This window comes from Eulemur rufifrons, chromosome 9 (genome assembly GCF_041146395.1).
Source record: "Eulemur rufifrons isolate Redbay chromosome 9, OSU_ERuf_1, whole genome shotgun sequence".
NCBI lineage: Eukaryota > Metazoa > Chordata > Mammalia > Primates > Lemuridae > Eulemur > Eulemur rufifrons.
This window is the reverse complement of record NC_090991.1, coordinates 35,637,047-35,657,949: the sequence shown is the minus strand read 5'-3', so window position 1 is coordinate 35,657,949 and position 20,903 is coordinate 35,637,047. Positions and strand designations below refer to the sequence as shown.

General features: G+C 42.4%; 1 protein-coding gene across 1 annotated transcript in view; it reads right to left on the bottom strand.

The window, feature by feature from the left end:
* Positions 1-1,938: 1,938 nt before the first annotated feature.
* The window catches only part of SOCS7 (suppressor of cytokine signaling 7), a 34,693-nt gene continuing 15,728 nt past the window's right edge, over positions 1,939-20,903 (bottom strand). The window contains exons 7-10 of the mRNA XM_069482427.1: positions 16,726-16,854; positions 6,604-6,739; positions 6,034-6,184; positions 1,939-2,003 (exon numbers count right to left, since the gene is read on the bottom strand). Coding sequence (XP_069338528.1) covers positions 6,064-6,184; positions 6,604-6,739; positions 16,726-16,854 — 386 coding nt within the window. The 3' untranslated portion in view covers positions 1,939-2,003; positions 6,034-6,063. The remainder of the gene's footprint in view (positions 2,004-6,033; positions 6,185-6,603; positions 6,740-16,725; positions 16,855-20,903) is intronic.

Below are 20,903 nucleotides of genomic sequence, written 5' to 3'. Positions count from 1 at the left end.
AAAGTAATTTTAAAATTATAGGTGGCTGAAATGGGACAAATAAAAAAGATCCCAGGTTGCATATCAGCCACTTGAGGATCTCAATGGATTCTAGACTTCAGGCTCTACAGTGGGGTGGTATTTTCTGAAAAATGGAGACTTACATGCACTCTCAAGAGGCAAGACTCACAGGGTAAGCCAATTCTGGGATCACAATCCTACTCAGTTGATAATATTGTCATGGAAACCAAGGAGAGAAGAGGTACCACATAATAAATCAGAGATGGGCTGTGTTTATGCTGCAAAGCTCATCTTACAGGCCACCTCTTTACCGGTAATGATGCAAGTTTCCTCCCTGTTCAGCTACTAGGAGGAAGACTGGTCCCTCCACATAGGACATAAGGCAGAAGGCCACAGCTTCCAGGTGAGGCAGTTCTACAAATTACCAAGACACTGGGGCCTCACCCAAACCATCAGGAAACCACAAACCTGACATTATTAATCTCATGAGATGAGGCAGATACAAGCATGGAGAACCCAAATGAGGCAGTCTCATGGAAAACTTACTGCAAGAGTAATAAAGACCCCACAGCTCAATTGTCACATTTCAATAGCAAACCTGTCCCCAGAGTAACACCATAGGAAAGCACACTCATAGCGCTGTGTGATGTGGCAACGGCCAGCTGCAGAAACAAAGGCCATTGGAGTTTTTCTCCCCCTCCTCCACATCTACCTGCAAGACGACTCTCAAGTCAGCATCTAACAGACATCCCAGTGAATGGAGGGTCAACAGATCTGATGCAGGAAATGTCTGGCTTGCTAGACTGAACACGGGAAAATAAAGGAGCCATTGCCACCTCCCATCCCAGAAGTAGGACAACAATGATACACCTGAGATGTGAGGCTCTCCTCCTCTGATCTAAGGAAATCCCGCTAGGGCTGAGTTGCTAGAGAGTTTTCTCTAGGAAGAGCACAACCTACCAGAGTTTTGTTTCTCACCTTCCTCCACATTCCCTCTCACTAGCTGACAGACACATGGAAGTAACACTGACTCCTAAAGTCGTGGGTACGTTTGCCATTAAGAATCTAGAAGCATGCTCCAGTAACCTCAGCAGCCTGTGACCAGCTCCAGACTGCTCAGGTGATGAGAAATACTATTGCCCTGACAGCTGGCAGAAGCAATAGGAATGATGTCACCATGACCACAGTGAAATGTACAGTTATCACCAGGCGCAATGGGCTAAGGGTGGAGAAAGAACGGGGTTAATTTCAAGTCACAGAGCTTAAGGAATTAAGCAAAACAAAACTAATACAGCTTCCGTGAGAGGTGATTCCAAAATCAGCTTCCTAAACCTTAAAAGGAAAGGATGTGGGGAGTCACTACTTGCCCCAGCAAAGGCCATTTGCCAGTTTTTGTCCAGTAATCTCTCCGAGACCAACCACTCTCCTTTCTCTCCTGCTCCTACTGAAGCTACCCATGCCAATGAGAAGCAGATTCTCCTTCCCCCAGACACTTCCAATCCTGTTTTGCAATCCTCTGGCTCCTCCTGCCTTCTTCAAGGTCCATGGCGGAGACTCTAACTCTGCCTTTGGCACCAGCTTAGCAACTGTCTCCTCTCCTCTCCTCTCCTCTCCTCCCTGCCCCTTCTTTGGACCTGCTCACTCTTTGCACCACTTCCAATCCAATGGGCACAAACCCCAGCTGCCTTCGAGGTAAGTTTTCCATACCAAGAAATGGAAATATCAAAAACAAAAGTTCTGAAAAAGAAACAGTGTTGAGACTTCTTCCAGTTTTCCAAGGAGCTCATCCAGTTCCAGGACACCACGGGAGCGGGTGTGGGTGGTGGAGCCCCCACTCAGAGAATTATGGTTGTGTGCTTCTTCCAAGCCCAGAGCTGCGAAGGGGAACCAAAGTCTTCGCACAGAGAATCCCAACCCTTCCTGTTCCCTCTTGTTTTTCCTCTCTCTTCTTTTCATGGTAGCTTCATTTGGTTCTTCAAAACTGGAGCTTGGCAACCAAATGCCTAGTTAAAAAAGGAAAAAAATTAGAATATGACAGTAGTTCAACACAGTAGACCAAAACGGAGTAAAAGAATAGACTAGCTGCTGGCGGAAGAGAAGCACAGCGCAAAAGGAGAGTGGGGCCTGGATAGCCAGATGTTTCCAACACATACTGTAGCTGGCTGGAGACGCAGCAGTAGCCTTTGTGGTGGGGGCGGGGGGTCTGAGTGGCCTGTGACTTTGATGCCAAAGCAAGGTCCTGAAATAACTAATAAATATATCCTACCACATTGCCTAAATTCTCCCTTTCCCATACTCCTTAATCTCCTACTCACTTTCTCCCTGAGCCCCACCTGCTCCAGGAACTAGAAAGGGAACTGAGCCTCTGAGAAACCCTTTTTGAGCCTGGCTGGAAACAGCCACTTCTGTAGCTTCTGGCTACTGCAAAGGGTTGACACAGAATCACAAAGGCCAGTGTAGCTCCCGCCTTCTGATCTGAGACAGGTACTGTTCTGGCCACTACTCTGTACCCTGACTCCAAGCACCCTGGAACAAAATCCCCTAGGTAACAACACGCACAGAACAAGCAGGCCATTCAGAACTCCTTAATTAAAACAGCCTGACCAACAAGAAGTCATAAGAGCCAAATTCTAGGCCGGGCGCGGTGGCTCACGCCTGTAATCCTAGCACTCTGGGAGGCCGAGGCGGGTGGATTGCTCAAGGTCAGGAGTTCGAGACCAGCCTGAGCGAGACCCCGTCTCTACTAAAAATGGAAAGACATTATATGGACAACTAAAAATCTATATAGAAAAAATTAGCCGGGCATAGTGGCGCATGCCTGTAGTCCCAGCTACTCGGGAGGCTGAGGCAGTAGGATCGCTTAAGCCGAGGAGTCTGAGGTTGCTGTGAGCTAAGCTGACGCCACGGCACTCACTCTAGCCTGGGCAACAAAGTGAGACTCTGTCTCAACAAAAAAAAAAAAAAAAAAAAAAAAAGAGCCAAATTCTATACCCTAAAGACCTTTCCCTTGGGAAGTGTTACTTCCCATTTCCAAAGGGTCCTAGGGTCTAAATCAGCAGCAAATGGACGGGTGCGGTGGCTCACGCCTGTAATCCTAACACTCTGGGAGGCCGAGGCGGGCAGATTGTTTGAGCTCAGGAGTTCGAGACCAGCCTGAGCAAGAGCGAGACCCGTCTCTACTAAAAATAGAAAGAAATTATACGGACAGCTAAAAATATATATAGAAAAATTAGCCGGGCGTGGTGGTGCATGCCTGTAGTCCCAGCTACTTGGGAGGCTGAGGCAGGAGGATCGCTTGAGCCCAAGAGTCTGAGGTTGCTGTGAGCGAGGCTGATGCCACGGCACTCTAGCCCAGGCAACAGGGTGAGACTCTGTCTCAAAAATAAATAAATAAATAAATAAATCAGCAGCAGGCCGGGCGCGGTGGCTCACGCCTGTAATCCTAGCACTCTGGGAAGCCGAGGCGGGTAGATAGCTCAAGGTCAGGAGTTCGAGACCAGCCTGAGCAAGAGCGAGACCTCATCTCTACTAAAAATAGAAAGAAATTATCTGGCCAACTAAAATATATATAAAAAAAATTAGCCAGGCATGGTGGCGCATGCTTGTAGTCCCAGCTACCTGGGAGGCTGAGGCGGTAGGATCACTTAAGCCCAGGAGTTTGAGGTTGCTGTGAGCTAGACTGATGCCACAGCACTCACTCTAGCCCGGGCAACAAAGAGAGACTCTGTCTCAAAAAAAAAAAAAAAAAAAAAAAAAAAAAAATCAGCAGCAAACATAGCATTATGCTTATTATTTCTAACAGGTAACAATCCTACCGGCACAGCAAAAAGGAACCCTGGGAGTTCAGTTCAAACCTTTGGCAACATATGACTGCCCCAACACTCACGACAGTGGCTACCCCCGGCCTCTACCTGATCATGCCATGCTCCTTCCCACTTGGGGCAGCAGGGCCTTTATACTTGTAGGTTGCCTTGCCCAGAACGCTCTGTTCCCAGATCCTCCCACGGCTGATTCCTTGATATTCAGATAACAGCTGAAATGTCACCTCCTCACAAGGCCTCTCCTGGTCATCCAAACCTGAGTAGTACCCCACAACTACTCACTAAACTTCACCCAGTTTTATTTTAACATGTACAGTCACCTGAAATCCACCTATTCATTTATTTACATGTTTGCTGTCTGTCTGTCCTTACAAGCTCAGTGAGAACAGGGCCTTTGACTGTCCTGCTCAGCACTCTACTCCCAATTCACACTAGGTACTTATAGGTAACTACTGAATGAAAACTCTTGAGGAAAACCATCTCATTTTTGGACCTCTCCGTTAAAAAGGTTCTTCTAAAGCTGGACTGAAATCTAACTCCTTGTAACTTACATTTATTTTGGTCCTTGTCCTCCCCGCTAGAACCATACAGACTAAGCTGTATTACTCTTCCTTAGTCATAACCCATCTTCCTTAGTGGAAACCCATCAAATGCTTCAGCTATCCCACCCTAGAACTTCTCTGCTTCAGCTTAATCATATTTCTATTCCCTTCATTTATTGTCCATAGATGAAGTTTGGAGCCCTCCACCACCCTGAGGCCTTTCTCCGAATGTGCTCCTGTTTATGTGGGCTCCTTCTGTGGGCACAGCACCCCTAGAAGTGGTGCTCTAACTGAAGGTCCTGATTACTCTCCAGGGGTGCAGTTGGGCAGATGAACTGCCCTAGGTGCCCTTCCCACCCTAATCTCAACTGCAAAGCCACCACGCAGAGAAATCCACCTAGACATTACAGCACCTAGAGGTTTTGGAAGTCACTTTCAAGGCATACAATTTACATATAATTGAAGAAATAGTAAGAGATTGTACACCCAGTCTAGGATCCTTAAAGTTAAAACTCTGCAGCCTCCCAGAGTTACCATTTCTGAACCTCTCTTCTCCATTTCTTTTCCTCTTGTTAATCCTTATTAGTCCAGCTCACATGCTTTCCCCAATAGCAAAGCATCAGAGGCTTCCAAAAAGCCAAGAGAAGACACACAGTGAGGTTCACCTTGGCCATGGCTGAAGGAAACCCATGGGACCTCAACACCAGTTGTCATTCTCTGGCACTAGGAAGAGAGCAGAGAGGGTGGGGAGATTAAGGGCTCCTTTCCACTCTAGGGCTCCTGTGGGTTTTCCCCTTTTGTTTTGTGTGGGGGATGGAACTAAGGAACAGAGAAAGTGAAAAGCAGAAGTATTTAGTACTTAAAAACAACACCCCACACTAAGAGGAAAGCCAGGGTCACTGGCAGTTGATCTTGCTCGTCCCCAATACCACCAAAGTCATGGCTCTCTGACAACTGTGTTCCCTATTCACCTCAGCTTTGCAATGTTCCCTTTAATGCAATTTAAAAGACTAATTAGAATTCATCTGCACAAACCAGTATTCCAAGATATTTTATGGGAAAATAAATGAGTAGAACTCAGTTAGTATAGTAATGGGAGAATAGCCTCTTAGATAAATGAATTCCTTAGTTAACTCACTTACTCTCTTGAACAATTTACTTTGCAATGGCCCAATGGCCCAAATGGAACTCTGACTAGAAGAGTGAGCTGTTTTCTTCATCCCTGTACTCCAAGCTGTGGGACACGGTGGATTCTCACTGAAGTACATGCCTATTACTATTACAGCATGTCTGCATTTCCTTTGATGACGTTTTCTTCCCCTTTGGTTACCTGCTTTATATATCATTTCACAATGTCAGGGAGATGAGCCAAAGTAGGAGAGAAGGCTGCACACTCACACACTTGTGTGTCCCCCTCCTTGTTTATGTTCCGTGATTAGCTTGCATGTTTCTTGGCAAATATTCTTTAAGCCTTTCATATTTGTCTGCTTTTCTCCCAAGTTGGGTATGTGCCCCTTGGGGACTCCACTATCAGATTTGGTAACTCTATGGACAGATGTCTGATCAGGGCCGTACATGTGGGGAGTCGGGGGGTGGGGCACGGGGCTCAATGCACGATGGTAGCTGCCCAGGAAGCCATGTGGCTGGACAGTGAGGCAGAGAGCACCTACCCTTGGTGGCGATCAGCAGGGGGCCCCTCGCTACGTGGAGGATTCCACCTCCTGCTTCTGTTTGGAAATGAGCTGCGCTTCCTTTAGAGACAGGTATACCTCTTCCTGAGGATCATAGTAGTAGAACTTTCGGATATAAGAGATCAGAGGTCTGTGGAAAACAAACGAGGGATATACATACACAAAAGGTTATTTATACCGAATACAAAAGAAATACCTCCTTTGTTCAACCCATCTTCATTCCCGATATGGTTGAGACTATACCAAAGACTCTGCCAGCCTAACAAAATTCCTATTTTCTCACTTATTATAGTTCTGTCTCCTGCAGTCTTACCATTTTCACTCTACTCTTCATAGAGACTGCAGAAGGGACGCCAATAGACACACTTTCTCCTCCCTTCTGGCTGCCATATGACAGTTCCAGAGTTAGGAGCTAAGACACAGGAGAAGTGAAAGGATAATACCTGTGAATATTTTATGCCAGGCTCTGCCTAAGCAGCTTACAGGCCTCACTGACATTTGTAACTCGTCCCCTCCCTTCCTGTCCCAACACTAATGACCCCACTGTACTTAGGCAGTGGGAGATCCGGGATGTGATCTATCCTGACGAGCTGTCGGATCCGGAATCTGCAAAGGTGCTGGAGGGATTTGACATTGCTGAAACGGGATACTGGATAGAGCAGCTGGACAGGAGTTGGTGGCAGTCCTTTAAAAATGAAAACAAAGGGAAATATTCAGAGGGAACAATGAGCTAACTATTATACGACTACCCCCCCCCCCTTTTTTTTGGAGACAGAGTGTCACTCTTGCCTGGGCGAGTGCTGTGGTGTCAGCCTAGCTCACAGCAACCTCAAACTCCTGGGCTCAAGTGATCCTCCTGCCTCAGCCTCCCGAGTAGTTGGGACTACAGCCATGCGCCATCATGCCCAGCTAATTTTTTCTATATATAGTAGAGACAGGGTCTTGCTCTTGCTCAGGCTGGTCTCCAACTCCGGAGCTCAAGTGATCCTCCCGCCTCGGACTCCCAGAGTGCTAGGATTACAGGCGCGAGCCATAGCACCTGGCCATATAACTTCCCTTATGAAGAGAATTAGGGAGGGGAAATAGGCCTTCTTTATTGTTCATATATGTAATTCTGTGCAAAAGCCCTTCTACAAAGGGCTGTTGATTTCCATCTGCAGAAGCACCACTATCATATTTCATGCAAAGGAATTTATTCTCCTCTGCCAAGGGCCTCCCTGACCTCTGAGAGCCTTGCTCCTCAGACCTATGAATAATGCCAAGCTAGAGACTCTGCCTGGAGGCAAATGGCCAGTCCTAGGCCTGAGGCTCTAAGGGCAGAGCAAGAATCAAAAGCAGCCCTGCTAGGAATAGAAGACACACTGTTTGGCACATCTAGCAGTCTCCTGAAGGTGAGGACTCAGAAAGGCTGTTCAGAGGGGTCCTCACCAAATCCCAACTGGTTAAGTAGAGAGGCTGGTAACAAAAAGGCAACAGCTGGGATCCAAGTTGACAAGCCTATTACTCCTGCCATTTACATCAAGTTAGGACAATCAGGTTTAGCCACATCTTATACCTACTTCCCTACTTCCCATCACTCCGCTTCTTGCTTCTGAAATTTTAGGCTGGGTTATAGGAACAGAAAAAAAGAGGATGATGTTTTTAAAAGAACAACAACTACAGTGCTTGGGCAAGCTGAGAGTACTACTGAGTGCAAAAGGGCCTGCTGACCGAGGCCAGCCTCAATGGGAGCACCACACCCCCACGCATCACCAGCAGCAGGCTCTGGGAGGGGCACCCCGACACCCGCAGGACTGACGCCACAGCATGGAGACATCCAGAATGGCAGGAACACTGGAAATGGTTCAGGGGAACTAAGAATACCCTGGTTTCAATCAACAAAGGGGCTATGGAAGGTAAACAAGCAAACTGTTTTGACAAAGAATCTGAGTTGCAAAATCTTTGAAAGAATTCTTTTCTCGGCCATTGTCATATCAAAAGAAATTCTGTAGACACAACTGGTTGGAAAGTAAAATATCTACTATTATTGGGGTTTAATTTCAAACGGTTTTTAAATTTTGTCTGGAGGCATGAGAAGAAAAAAGTTAAAGCTTGCAGATTGCCTCCCAAAGCCTTTTTTTCATGGTTGCTGACAACCGATTTTCTAAAAAGGAAAAAAAATCAAAATATATACTTTACTGTTATTAAACAAGTAAGCTTATTTTAAAAACATTGAACTTATTTAGTCTTCAAAAACTATACTTTGAGACAGATACCACCATTCTCCTTTCACACACGAAGAAAATGAGACCCATTAAGCTTACAGAACTTGCCCATGGCACAGAACCAATGAAGCCAGCCTGCCTTGAACACCTCCTCTAAGGAAGAGCTAATGGTGGCTCTGCCACAGCCCAGGGAACCTCTCATGGGGCTTCTCCAGGAGTGTCTCCAGAGTGCCTGCCCCTCTAACTGTCTGATAAGGGGAGTGTCCAGGACAGTCACAGTCCCCTGAGTCATGACTAGCCTCTCTTAGTTCCCTCCTTCCCACTCCCCTCTCTTCAAGGCTAAGGCTTATAATTTTAAGCTCTACAGCTCTTGTTCATGTGGTTGGTCCTCTCCATTAAAAGGAAAAAAAGAATTCAAACACAAATTTCTCACTTGAATATATTTAACTCAAGTAGTTTATTATATCTCAATAATAAGCCTATTATATAAAAGAAGGGAGAGAGGAAAAAAGAATTACTCCAACATAAAGAGGCTTGCACTGGCCAAAGATGGGACAATATGAGCTTCAATAATCCTAACTGTAATGGATTGAAACCCATCAAATATGGTTAATTCCATGAGTTCATAACATTTTTTTAAATGGTCACCTTCAAAGAATGATATCGAACCAATTCATTGTCTTGAAAATTCGTAAATAAGGCAAAATAATCTAGCACTTATCCTGCTTTTCCTATATGAATCTGGTAAACAAATAATAGATAAGGAGGAAATGTCTCCGTAATATTACTCCACCAAATAAATAAAAAGGAAGTGATAAAATTAGAGTATCACCATTTTGCAACCTCCAATGAATGGCTGCTAAGATCACAAAAAAAGACACACCAGATATCACGTGTTTCCTATTGGCATGTCAAACACTACCTTGATCCTTGCTAAAAGGATCAAGCCTGAGTTTGGATCAGACTCCTGCTAATTTGTAAGAAATAGAGAGGACAGAACAACATGCTAAACTACACCAAGAGTATACAATTAGTAAAATCCAGGGAAATTTTCCAGGTCAAATAGCCCAATTTTTCAATAAATAAATTTTAAGGAAATAAAGAGAGAAACCTACAGACTAAGAGATTTAAAAGACATCAAATTCTTTAAAAACGAGAAGACTAGGCTGGGCACAGTGGCTCACGCCTGTAAGCCAAGCGCTCTGGGAGGCCGAGGCAGGAGGATTGCTTGAAGTCAGGAGCTTGAGACCAGCCTGAGGAAGAAAGAGACCCCATCTCTACTAAAAACAGAAAAATTAGCTGTGTGTGGTGGTACATGCCTGTAGTCCCAGCTACTTGGGAGGCTGAGGCAGGAGGATTGCTTGAGCCCAGGAGTTTGAGGTGGATGTGAGCTAGGCTGACACCACGGCACTCTAGTCTGGGTGACAGAGTGAGACTCTGTCTAAAAAAAAAAAAAAAAAAAAAAAAAAAAAAAACTATAGTGTTCAGGGATGCATATTTGGGTGATGAAATTATTAATAGAAAAACAAAAGGAAGTAATTACTATAAAGGTGGTGTGGAGACTGGGGTGGGGCACGTGGAAGGATTTCTGGAGTGGCTGGCAAAGTACTGGTTCTTTTGCCTTATAACAATATTAAAGTATGCATTAGATTCGTGCAGTTTTCTCTTTAAAAAGAAAAGAAACACTGATACAACATCACCTATGAAGTAGTGCTGTCACCTTCCACACAAAAAACATCTAAAGTGGGTCAAGCCTTTGGATCCAATTATCATTTTATAGGAAATTCAGAGGACAGAGGAACACATTAAACTATATCATGGGGATGCAATAGGCAAATTCCAGGCAGGACAGTATTTTAAATATATAAATTGCAAGGGAAAAAAGAGGAAAAAAAGGAAAAAAGAAAGAGATGGGGAGGGAAACTAGAAATTAAAAAAGAAATTTAAGACACAATCAATTGCCATATGAAGATGTTAACTGAATCTCAATTCATAAAACTGTTTTTCTGGTTAAGCCAATTGACAGGTACATCCTGATACAATGCAGTGAGAATGATTCATCACTTCTTTGGTATTCCCCCAATAATGCATAGCTTTGATCTATCTAATCATAAGAAAAAAATTACACAAACTCAAATGGAGGAACATTAAATACTGATCAGTACTCTTCAAAACTGTCAATATCATGAAAAACTAGGAAGGACTGAGGCATTGTCACAGATTGAAAGAGACTAAGGAGGCATGACAATGAAAGAAATATGGGACCTTGAAATAGATCCTGGAATTTAGAAAAAGACATTAGTAGAAAAACTGGTAAAATCCAAATAAGGTCGGTAGTTTAGTTAATAGTATTGTACTAGTGTTAATTTCTTAGTTTTTTAATAATTTCGCCACGGTAATATCAGATGTTAACATTAGGGGAAGCTGGGTGAAGGGTATACAAGAACTCTGTACTATTTTTGCAACTCTCTTTGAGTCTAAAATTATCTCAAAATAAAAAGCTAAAACATCAGACTTCGAGTAGTCTAGAAAAAAAAGTGAAAAAAAAAAAAAGCTAAAACAAAAACTATGACATTTATGAGATAACTGGAAATGTGAATGCTGACCCGGTATTTGATATTAAGTAATCACTGTTAGTTTTTTTAGGTGTGAAATGATACCATGAATATACTTTTTAAAAAGTCATTATCTAATTGTCACAGCCAAACGAAGCCTAAGGAGACATAACTAAATATAATGTGGTAGCATGGATGGTATTCTGGAACAGAAAAAGGACATTAGGTAAAAGGGAAATCTGAATGAAGTGTGGACATTAGTTAATAATAATATATTCCAGGCTGGGCAACATAGGGAAACCCCAGCTTTACAAAAAATCTAAAACACTAGCTATGCATGATGGTGTGTGCACCTCTGTAGTCCCAGCTACTTGGGTAACTGAGGCAGGAGGATCACTTGAGCTTGGAGTTCAAGGCTGCAGTGAGCCATGATGGCACCACTGCACTCCAGCCTGGGTAACGGAGACAGAGACAGACCTTGTCTTAAAAAAAAAAAAAAAAAAATAACGGCCGGGTGCAGTGGCTCACGCCTGTAATCCTAGCACTCTGGGAGGCCGAGGTGGGCGGATCGTTTGAGCTCAGGAGTTCGAGACCAGCCTGAGCAAGAGCGAGACCCCATCTCTATTAAAAATAGAAAGAAATTATATAGACAGCTAAATATATATATAGAAAAAATTAGCCGGGCATGGTGGCACATGCCTGTAGTCCCAGCTACTCGGGAGGCTGAGGCAGGAGGATTGCTTGAGCCCAGGAGTTTGAGGTTGCTGTGAGCTAGGCTGATGCCACGGCACTCACGCTAGCCTGGGCAACAGAGTGAGACTCTGTCTCAAAAAAAATAAATAAAATAAATAAATAAAATAAATTTTTAAACAAAAACAAAAACAAAATATGTACACACACACATACACACACACAGGTCTATAAAAATAATGGTTCATTAATTACGACAAATGTATCATGCTAATGTCACATGTTAATAATAGGGGAAACTGGTCATGGGGGTATATAGGAACTTTCTGTGTTATCTTTGTAATTTTTCTATAAATCTAAACATATTCTAAAGTAAGTTTTTTTTAAAAAGTCATTACCTTTCAGAAAAACTGAAATATTCACAGATGATAAGATATCTGGGGTTTGATCCAAAATAATGACTGTGCATAAAAATTGATTTATGCATTTTAATGTATATTGCATTTAAATAAAGTATACTTAAACAGAAATACTAGTATGCAATGAGGGAGTGTATAGGTATGAGAACAGGGCAAGAGTGGCCATGGGCTAATGGCTGTTGGGGCTGGGTGATGGGTACGGAGGGTTTATTATACCACTCTGTATACCAAATAAACATAAAGAAAATAAGCCAGGAGTACGTGTGGTTTGCAAATACACGTGAGGGAGTCTTACAGAGTTGCTAGAGGGGGCCATATGGCCAGAGCAAGGAAGGGAGCCCAATGAATGACATGACTCTATACTCCAGAAACAAGAACACACCAAAACTAGGGAGATGCCCAGAAACTCTGGTCATAAATCCCCAGGAAAGGAGTCCTAAATTCTTTCACAAGTATTCATGAAATAATCTATTCTGAATATGTCTGATATCTCATCAGTAAATAAGTGAATGTTCTAATATACAAAATAATATAGAGCAAAGGAAAGACAGTTCTTGTCCTGGAGGACCTGGCAATTGGATAGGGAAGATAAAGTAACAGCAAAGGATATCCCAGGGGCCACCCAGAGTGTGATTCCACGAATGTATCTTGAGTACCTCCTTTATAGGGCTAGGAGACCACCAGATACCACATTAAACACTTCCTGTGCACCTACATTTTAAACTGAGAAAAAGTAACACCTGTTGAGTCCTTACTCTGTGCCAGGCATTGTCTTAAACATTTTACATGAATTATTTCTTGCATTTCTCAAAACAACTCTATATGGTAGGCACTATTATCACCCCCATTTTACTGATGAGAAAACTGAGGCAGGAGAGGTTCAGTAACACGGCTAAGATCACACAGCTAGTAACCAACAGGACCAGAGGTGGCACTCTGACTCCAGAAACCATACTTTTTAACCCCATAGTATACAGCAGTGGTTTGCAACTGGGCACAATTTTGACCCCTAGGGGTGTATGGAGACGTAATTTTGATTGTCACAACTTGGTTGGGGCAGTGCTCCTGGCATCTAGTGGGTAGAAGCCAGGGCTACTGCTAAACTTTCTCCAATGCACAGGAAAGACCCCACAACGAAAAACTGTGCAGCCTAAAATGTCAATAGTGCTGACTTGAGAAACGTTGATATCTAGGGAAGACATGTCACTGAATAACAAATCATAAGCTTAATGATGGTTATAAAAGAGGAAGTAACCAATTTCCTTAAAGAGTTATCCAATTCAAAGTGTGATTTTTTTTTTTTAAAAGGTATTTTTTCTTCATTCACTTCACAGATGATGAAGATTCTCCCAGCCAAAAAGGACAAGTTCACCTTGAGTCTGCTCTAAAAGGAGCAGAGGTTTTGTGCAAAACCAGTCACATTTTTTTTTTTTTAAGAGATTGCTGTTTAGCGTTAGGGGTTCAGTTTATAACTGTGAAATGGACGGGGGCCAACTGAGATGTAACCAGTGACCTCAGATCTGTTGGGACCATGCTCCAGTATTACAATAAAAAGGATAAGATGGAGCCAAGCTCAGGCACCATCATTTTTACCAAGGGTCCCTCCCCAAGATGCTAATCATTCAATTTATTCTAATTAATTTCCTTCTGCTCCTTATTTGTCACCATCCAGAACTTTCCCATTAGTATTAGCTATGCAATTCCCGTGATCCCTGGCATCCCCTTGACACCAAGCTCAACCTCCTCTTAGTGCATCCAGTTCTGAGATTTGAGCCAGAAAAACCTGAGATTGATTGCATCCGGCTCTGCAACTCGCTGTACCTTAGTTTCTTAAGCTGATAAAAAAAAAAAAAGAGGTGACTGTAATATCCCCTCAAAGGGTTTTGTAAGGGTTAAATGAAGTAACACCTGGCCCCTTGTAGGCATTCAGTTACCATCATTCCCAAGTATGAACACAGGCTCATTTTAGAATCTACTGAGTTAAAATCTCTGATGCAGACTGACAGAGTTCAACCTAAATGCTAATGACTACTTCCTACCCCAAACCTCTCCCCTAATAAAGTCAAGCTCACACAATGCCTACACCTTCATGATAAGCAAAAGAGGGCAGCAAACAATGGTAAAGGAGATCACAGCCTTTGCTTTCTTTGTCCCAATCCTTCAAAGAGAGGTCACTTATGGTTGAAGGGAAAATAACTCTGCTTTGCCTTCTCAGCTTGATTATAATTTTTTTTAGAGACAGGGTCTCCTCACTCTGTCACCCAGACTGCAGTGCAGTGGCTCTATCATAGCTCACTGCAGCCTCGAACTCCTGAGCTCAAGCGATCCTCCTGCCTCAGCCTCCCAAGTAGCTGGGACTACAGGTGCGTGCCACCACACCCAGCTAATTTTTTTTATTTTTGTAGAGACAAGGTCTCATTATGTTGCCCAGGCTGGTCTAGAACTCCTGGACTCAAGTGATCCTCCTTTCTGGCCTCCCAAAGGTGCTTGGGTTACAGGCATGAGCCACTGCGTCCTGCGACAACTTGATTACAATTTTAAGTGCAAATAGATTATCCTAAAGATACCCCCCCCACTAATAAACATGGTTCTACCTTCTTTACGTAGTTTCCACAAATGCTAACAAACTCAATTTTCAATTTGATTACCGTACCTTTTCCCACAACAGAGTGGTGGTAAATAAAGAATAGACTTTGTAGTTAGTGGGGCAGGGGTTTGAATTCTGGCCTCAGCAACAATCAGCTATGTTATCTTTAGGGCAAGTAACTTAACTTTTGAGCTTCAGCCCAGTTTCCTCACTGGCAAAATGAAAATAGTCTTATCTATTTCTTTAAATAGACTGATCTATTTTATCTTACTTTGAGACTGCTGTAAAAAATTAGAGATATTTATATTTATTTTTATCTTATCCTGTCATGGTAAATCAGAGATATTTAAATAAAGACCCTGACCAAAGTACCTGGCACATAATAGGCACTCAATAAACAGTACCAAATAGTACAAGCTCTAGCCTTTACTACAATGTTAAGAATCTTAGTTAAAATTTCTGCAGACAGGGCGCATTTGTGGAATGAAACGAGCTGAACCTGAGGAGTCCAAGATTCCATGAAGTCTTTTAATACTCTACAAGTAGAGAAATGCTCCAGAGTCCAGAATCCTCTCTGAGATTTCCTGGTTTTGCCCACAGCAGAGCTGACTACCCTGCTCCTTTTGGTCATGACCACGCTTTGCACTGACTTGAATATGTGCTCTTGCCTTTGTCTTCCTACCTGTCCCCTCTTTGAGGCCATGAGTTCTAAGGGCATACTGAGTTATAAAATAAATGCTTAACACTGAGTTACAAAATACATGTTTGTTAAATAAATATCCCCCCAAAAGCTACAAACTTTAAAAATTGCTAAGCAGAGGCCGGGCGCGGTGGCTCACGCCTGTAATCCTAGCACTCTGGGAGGCCGAGGTGGGCGGATCGTTTGAGCTCAGGAGTTCGAGACCAGCCTGAGCAAGAGCGAGACCCCATCTCTACTAAAAATAGAAAGAAATTATATGGACAGCTAAAAATATATATAGAAAAAATTAGCCGGGCATGGTGGCACATGCCTGTAGTCCCAGCTACTCGGGAGGCTGAGACAGGAGGATCGCTTGAGCTCAGGAGTTTGAGGTTGCTGTGAGCTAGGCTAACGCCACGGCACTCACTCTAGCCTGGGCAACAGAGTGAGACTCTGTCTCAAAAAAAAAAAAAAAAAAAAAAATTGCTAAGCAGAGTCAATTCCTATAAGGAAGGACTCTAACTTTTCCCTTTAACCAAGTCAACTGCACAAGACCCAACTGTGTTGACAGCACTGAGGCAAACACTAAATGAAGTGAGAATTAATACAGTTCACACCCTGTCATGCCTTATTTAAATCACCAAGATTATAAAAACATCCCCGTCACCTGGCTCAATCCTGTTCCTGATGTTCTGCCTGAGGCTCCCCTGCAACTCCTACATTTTAAAGCAATTTCTTGGCACCTTGTTTATGAATCTTAATTTGATTCAGTGGGAAAGCATGAAGTTCTCATTTTAAGTTCTGCTTGTATCTTACAAATTCCTCACATGAATGTGCCTGTCATCTTGCTTTACCCAACACTATAAAAGCAGATTCCTCCAAACCATCCCTTCTACCCCTCTAATAGAGATTATACAGATACCTCCCTAACTTAGTGGGCAGGAGGACAATATAACCACACCGACAAGGATGGGAACTGCCCAGTGCTCCCAGAGAGAAGTCTTTGTATTCAACAATGTTAGGAATGGCAAGATACAATAAAAAGTGTACTCTCTGATAGCAAGTTTAGTACAACATAGGTAAAACCCACAGCAGATACTTCCTAACAGAGTGCAACTGAATTCAGGTACCCTGACACTCTGCCCTGCCTTTCTGGTGAACACTCTCTTACCTTTCATGTTCCTGTGGAAATGACCTAAGAGCTCTCACCTCTCTGTCTCACATTTAAGTATCAAGATGCCTGGATCAGGGAATAGGAAACACCTCTGAATGTCAAATGTTCACATGATGCCTGGGCACCAGAGGTAGGTGCAGTTTTCTCATTCATGTGGCCAGAGAAGCAAAGATTCCTCCTCAGTGCATTAAGGGATTAACGTACAAAGTCAGGGATTAATGCCTGCATTCTGTAGGAAGAGTAGTTGCTATAACAGCCAGGGAAAAAAGCTTTAAGTAAATGTGGCCTTTTGAGGGGGGGTCACATTTTGATACTATACTGGATCATACCCAAGTTGAATAATTAATATAACTACAGACTTACCTGGAACCCTGGATCTTAAGAAATAGAGAAACTTCCCATTCTTGGAGTGCATAATGGCTCTCTTAATAAACTCTACAACGGACTGACAGCGATCCTCAAACTTGGGATGACACCACAGGCTGAAGGTTCCTGCCATGGAAAATTAAGAAGTGAACATTTTAAAACTGACTTTAGAAGATATGAGAGGCTAGTTTAAACACTTTGACAATGATTCTCACGTTTGGAAGGGCAATTTGTGGGCAAGCTGGGTCAAAAGTCCCGAAAGCCACCTGTCCTGTTTATCCCACAATTGACAGGAAACAAGATGTTGCCTTTCGTAAGACACAAATTAGGTCTTACAAAGTTTTTGTTAAACAAGTCAATACAGGTTGAGTATCCCCTACTTGAAATGCCTGGGACTAAAAATATTTCAGATTTTGGATTTTTTTAGATTTTGGAATATTTGCATCATACTTACTTACTGGCTGAGCATCCCTAATCTGAAAACTGGAAAGCCAAAATGCTCCAGTGAGCATTTCCTTTGAGCACCACATTGGCACACAAAAAGTTCTGGATTTTGAAACACTCAGATTTCAGGTTAGGGATACTCAAAATGTGATAAATTCAAGTCAGAAAAAAGACATAAAAAATTTTGTCAAGTGTGAACATTAATCCTTAAATCACAGACTTACATGTATTAGGTTATTAAGTATGAAATGTCCGATTTCCTTAAGTACTAAGTTTGACAGTTGCTATCTCTGACATTTCACTTTGACACGTCTTGTTTTATATTTATTGTGAAGGTACATCCTCATTATTTCAAACACATGGTTTTCAAATTTTTTTTTAGAGCAATTTTTGTGAAACCATGGATAAGTCAAAAATTCATGTTATTTTGAAATATGAGTTTCATCATGGAACCAATGCAGTGCAGACAGTTCGAAATATCAACGAAGTGTTTGGGAAGGATGTGGCTAATGAACGCACAGTACACTGATGGTTTGAGAAGTTCCATTCTGGTGATTTTAATCTTGAAAATGAGTCACGTGGGTGACCTGAGATGAAGGTGGATAATGATGAGCTGAAAGCTATAGTGGAAGCGAATCCATCTCAACCTACACGTGAATCAGCAGCAAGGTTTGATGTTACTATTCCAACAATGTTGGACCATTTGAAACAAATCAGCAAGCTAAAGAAGCTGGATAGATGGGTACTGCATGGATTAAACGAGTTTCAGCAGAGAAATCGTCTTGAAGCTTGCCTTTCTTTGCTGTCACATCAGGGTGAACCATTTCTATACCATATTGTTATTACATGTGATGAAAAATGGGTTCTTTTTGACAACTGCAAGCGTTCAGCACAATGGCTGCATAAGGATGAACTGCCGAAACAGTCCAAAACCAAATATTCATCAAAAAAACCTAATGGTGTTTGTTTGGTGGTCCAGCGCTGTTAATATCCACTATAGCTTCACGAAACCTGGTCCATCAGTTACAGCAGATGTCTACTGTAACCAGCTGGATGAAATGATGAGGATGCTTGCGATTAACCAAAATTGGTTAATAATAGAGACAGGCCAATCATCAACTATGTGTTGCACAAACAATGCTGCTCAAACTACAGAGGCTGGATGTAGAAACTCTCTGTCATCCATCCACCACATTCACTAGACATTGCACCAACTGACTACCACTTCCTTCCAGGCTTTGGACCACTTCTTGTAGGGAAAAATATTCAATTCTCAACAAACTGTGGGAAACACCTTTCGCAATTTCATTGTTATTTGCACTCTGGGCATAAACAAGCTACCGTTAAGATGGCAAAACTGTCAGTAGTTTAGGTGCATACTTTGATTAATCGTACTGCTTCTTGTTTGAGATATAATAAACTAAACTTTTGATATGAAATAGAACATTTCATATTTAATGACCTAAATCACTTGAGCCCAAGAGTTTGAAGTTACAGTGAGCTACGATGATACCACTGCACTCTACCCCGGGCAACAGAATGAGAACTCTGTCTCAAAAAAAAAAAAAAAAAAAAAAAACTTAACTACTTCCCTGGTAACCTAGTAATAATCAATCAATTAATCAATCAATCTTAACTACTAATAGCCTACTGTTCTAAGACCATAAGTCTTAATGATAACAGTTGATTAACACATACATTGCACGTTATATGTAATACATAGTGTATTCTTATAATAAAGCTAGAGAAAAGAAAATGCTGTTAAGAAAATCATAAGGGGTCGGGCACAGTGGCTCACTCCTGTAATCCTAGCACTCTGGGAGGCCAAGCCTGGAGGATCACTGAGCAAGACACCATCTCTACTAGAAATAGAAAAATTAGCTGGGTGCGGTGGTGTGTGCCTATAGTCCCAGCTACTCGGGAGGCTGAGGCAGGAGGATCCCTTGAGCCCAGGAGTTTGAGGTTGCTGTGAGCTACGATCATGACACTGCATTCCAGCTGGGGTGACAGAGCGAGACTGTCTCAAACAAACAAAAAAAAGACATTAAAGAAAATCATAAGGAAGAGAAAATATATTTACTATTCATTAAATAGGAACATTATCATAAAGGTATCCATCCTCGTCATCTTCACATTGAGCAGGCTGAGGAGGGTGTCTTGGGTGGTAGAGGTAGAAGAGGCAGACGGAGGCAGGAGAGGCAGGCACACCTAGTATACATTATAATTTGTCTGATTTATTTTGCTTTTTCAATTCTTTAAAAATGTTTCTCTATAGCACCAATCCTTCCACCATTTGCTTTAGTTTTAGTGCCCGTATCATAGAAGAGTCCATGTCATCAACGAAGTCAAAAGTGGTCTTGAATAATTGGAACCACTCTACCAGATTGCCTAATGTCAACGTATCTTCTGGCACTGCTCCTTCTATGTCTTCTTCCTTACTGTCTGGCACCGGTTCAGTAGCACTCACCACCATCAAGTCATCTTCTGTTAATTCCTCTGGTGTGTTGTCTATCAGCTTTTGGATTTCTCTGAGATTCATATCTTGAAACCCTTCATTCCCCCACCTTTTTTTGGGTCACATCCAGGATCTCTTTCATGATTTCTTCGATTGGCTCTGTCATAAATTCTGTTGTGAAGTCATGCACAATATCTGCACACAGTTTTCTCTAGCAGGAATTTATTGTTTCGGGCTTGATGGCTTTCACAACTTTTTCTATAACAGTGACGTCATCTTCAATGGTGGAATCCTTCCAGACATCCATGATGTTTTATCGGGGTTCCCTTCCACATCATTGACAATCCTTTCTATAGAGTACTATGGGTAATGAGCCTTAATGGTCCTTATGAACCTCTGATCTAGAGGCTGAATTAGAGATGTTGTGTTTGGGGGCAAGCAGACCACTTTGACACCTTTGGTGTTGAACTCATGGGGTTCTGGATGGCCAAATATCAAAAGAACTTTAAAAGGCAAGGTATTTCCTAACTTCAAGGACAAGGTATCAATGGAACCAACCCAGAAAAAGAGTTCTCATTGTCCAGGCCTTCTTGTTTACAACCACAAGACTGGCAGCTGGAGTTTATTTATCTTTTCTCTTCAAGTCTTAGGGAGTAACAGCTTTATAGATAAAGGCAGTCCTGATCATAAACCCAAGTGCATTTGCACAAAACGGCAGCTAGCCTGTCCCTTCCTGCCTTAAATCCTGGTGCTTGCTTTTCTTCCTTACTAATAAATGTCCTTTGTGGCACTTTGTTCCAGAATAGGGCACTTGTCTGCATTAAAAAAAACCTGTTCAGGTCGATATTCTTGCTCCTCAATTGTTTTCTTAATGGTGTCTGGGAACTTGCCTGCTGTCTCTTGGTCAGTAGAAGCTGCTGCTTCTGTTACCTTGATGTTTTTTAAGCCAAACTTTTTTCTAAAATTATCAAACCATCCTTTGCCGGCATTAAGTTCTCCAGCTTTAATTCCTTCACCTTCCTTTTGCTTTAAGTTGTCATATGATGACTTTCCTTTTTCTTAAATCTTATTAAAGGCTATAGGTATGCCCTTCTTATAGCAATCCAGCACCCATATAAAAGTTGCGTTTTCAATGAGATTAAAAGGTATTTCACAAAAAGTGCAAAGTTTTTGCACCTGCCAGCATAGCTGCTTCAACAGCTTCATGAATTTTCTTTTCTTTTTTTACAACGGTCCTTACACTGGATTCATTTACCTTGAAATGGTGAGCAACCAC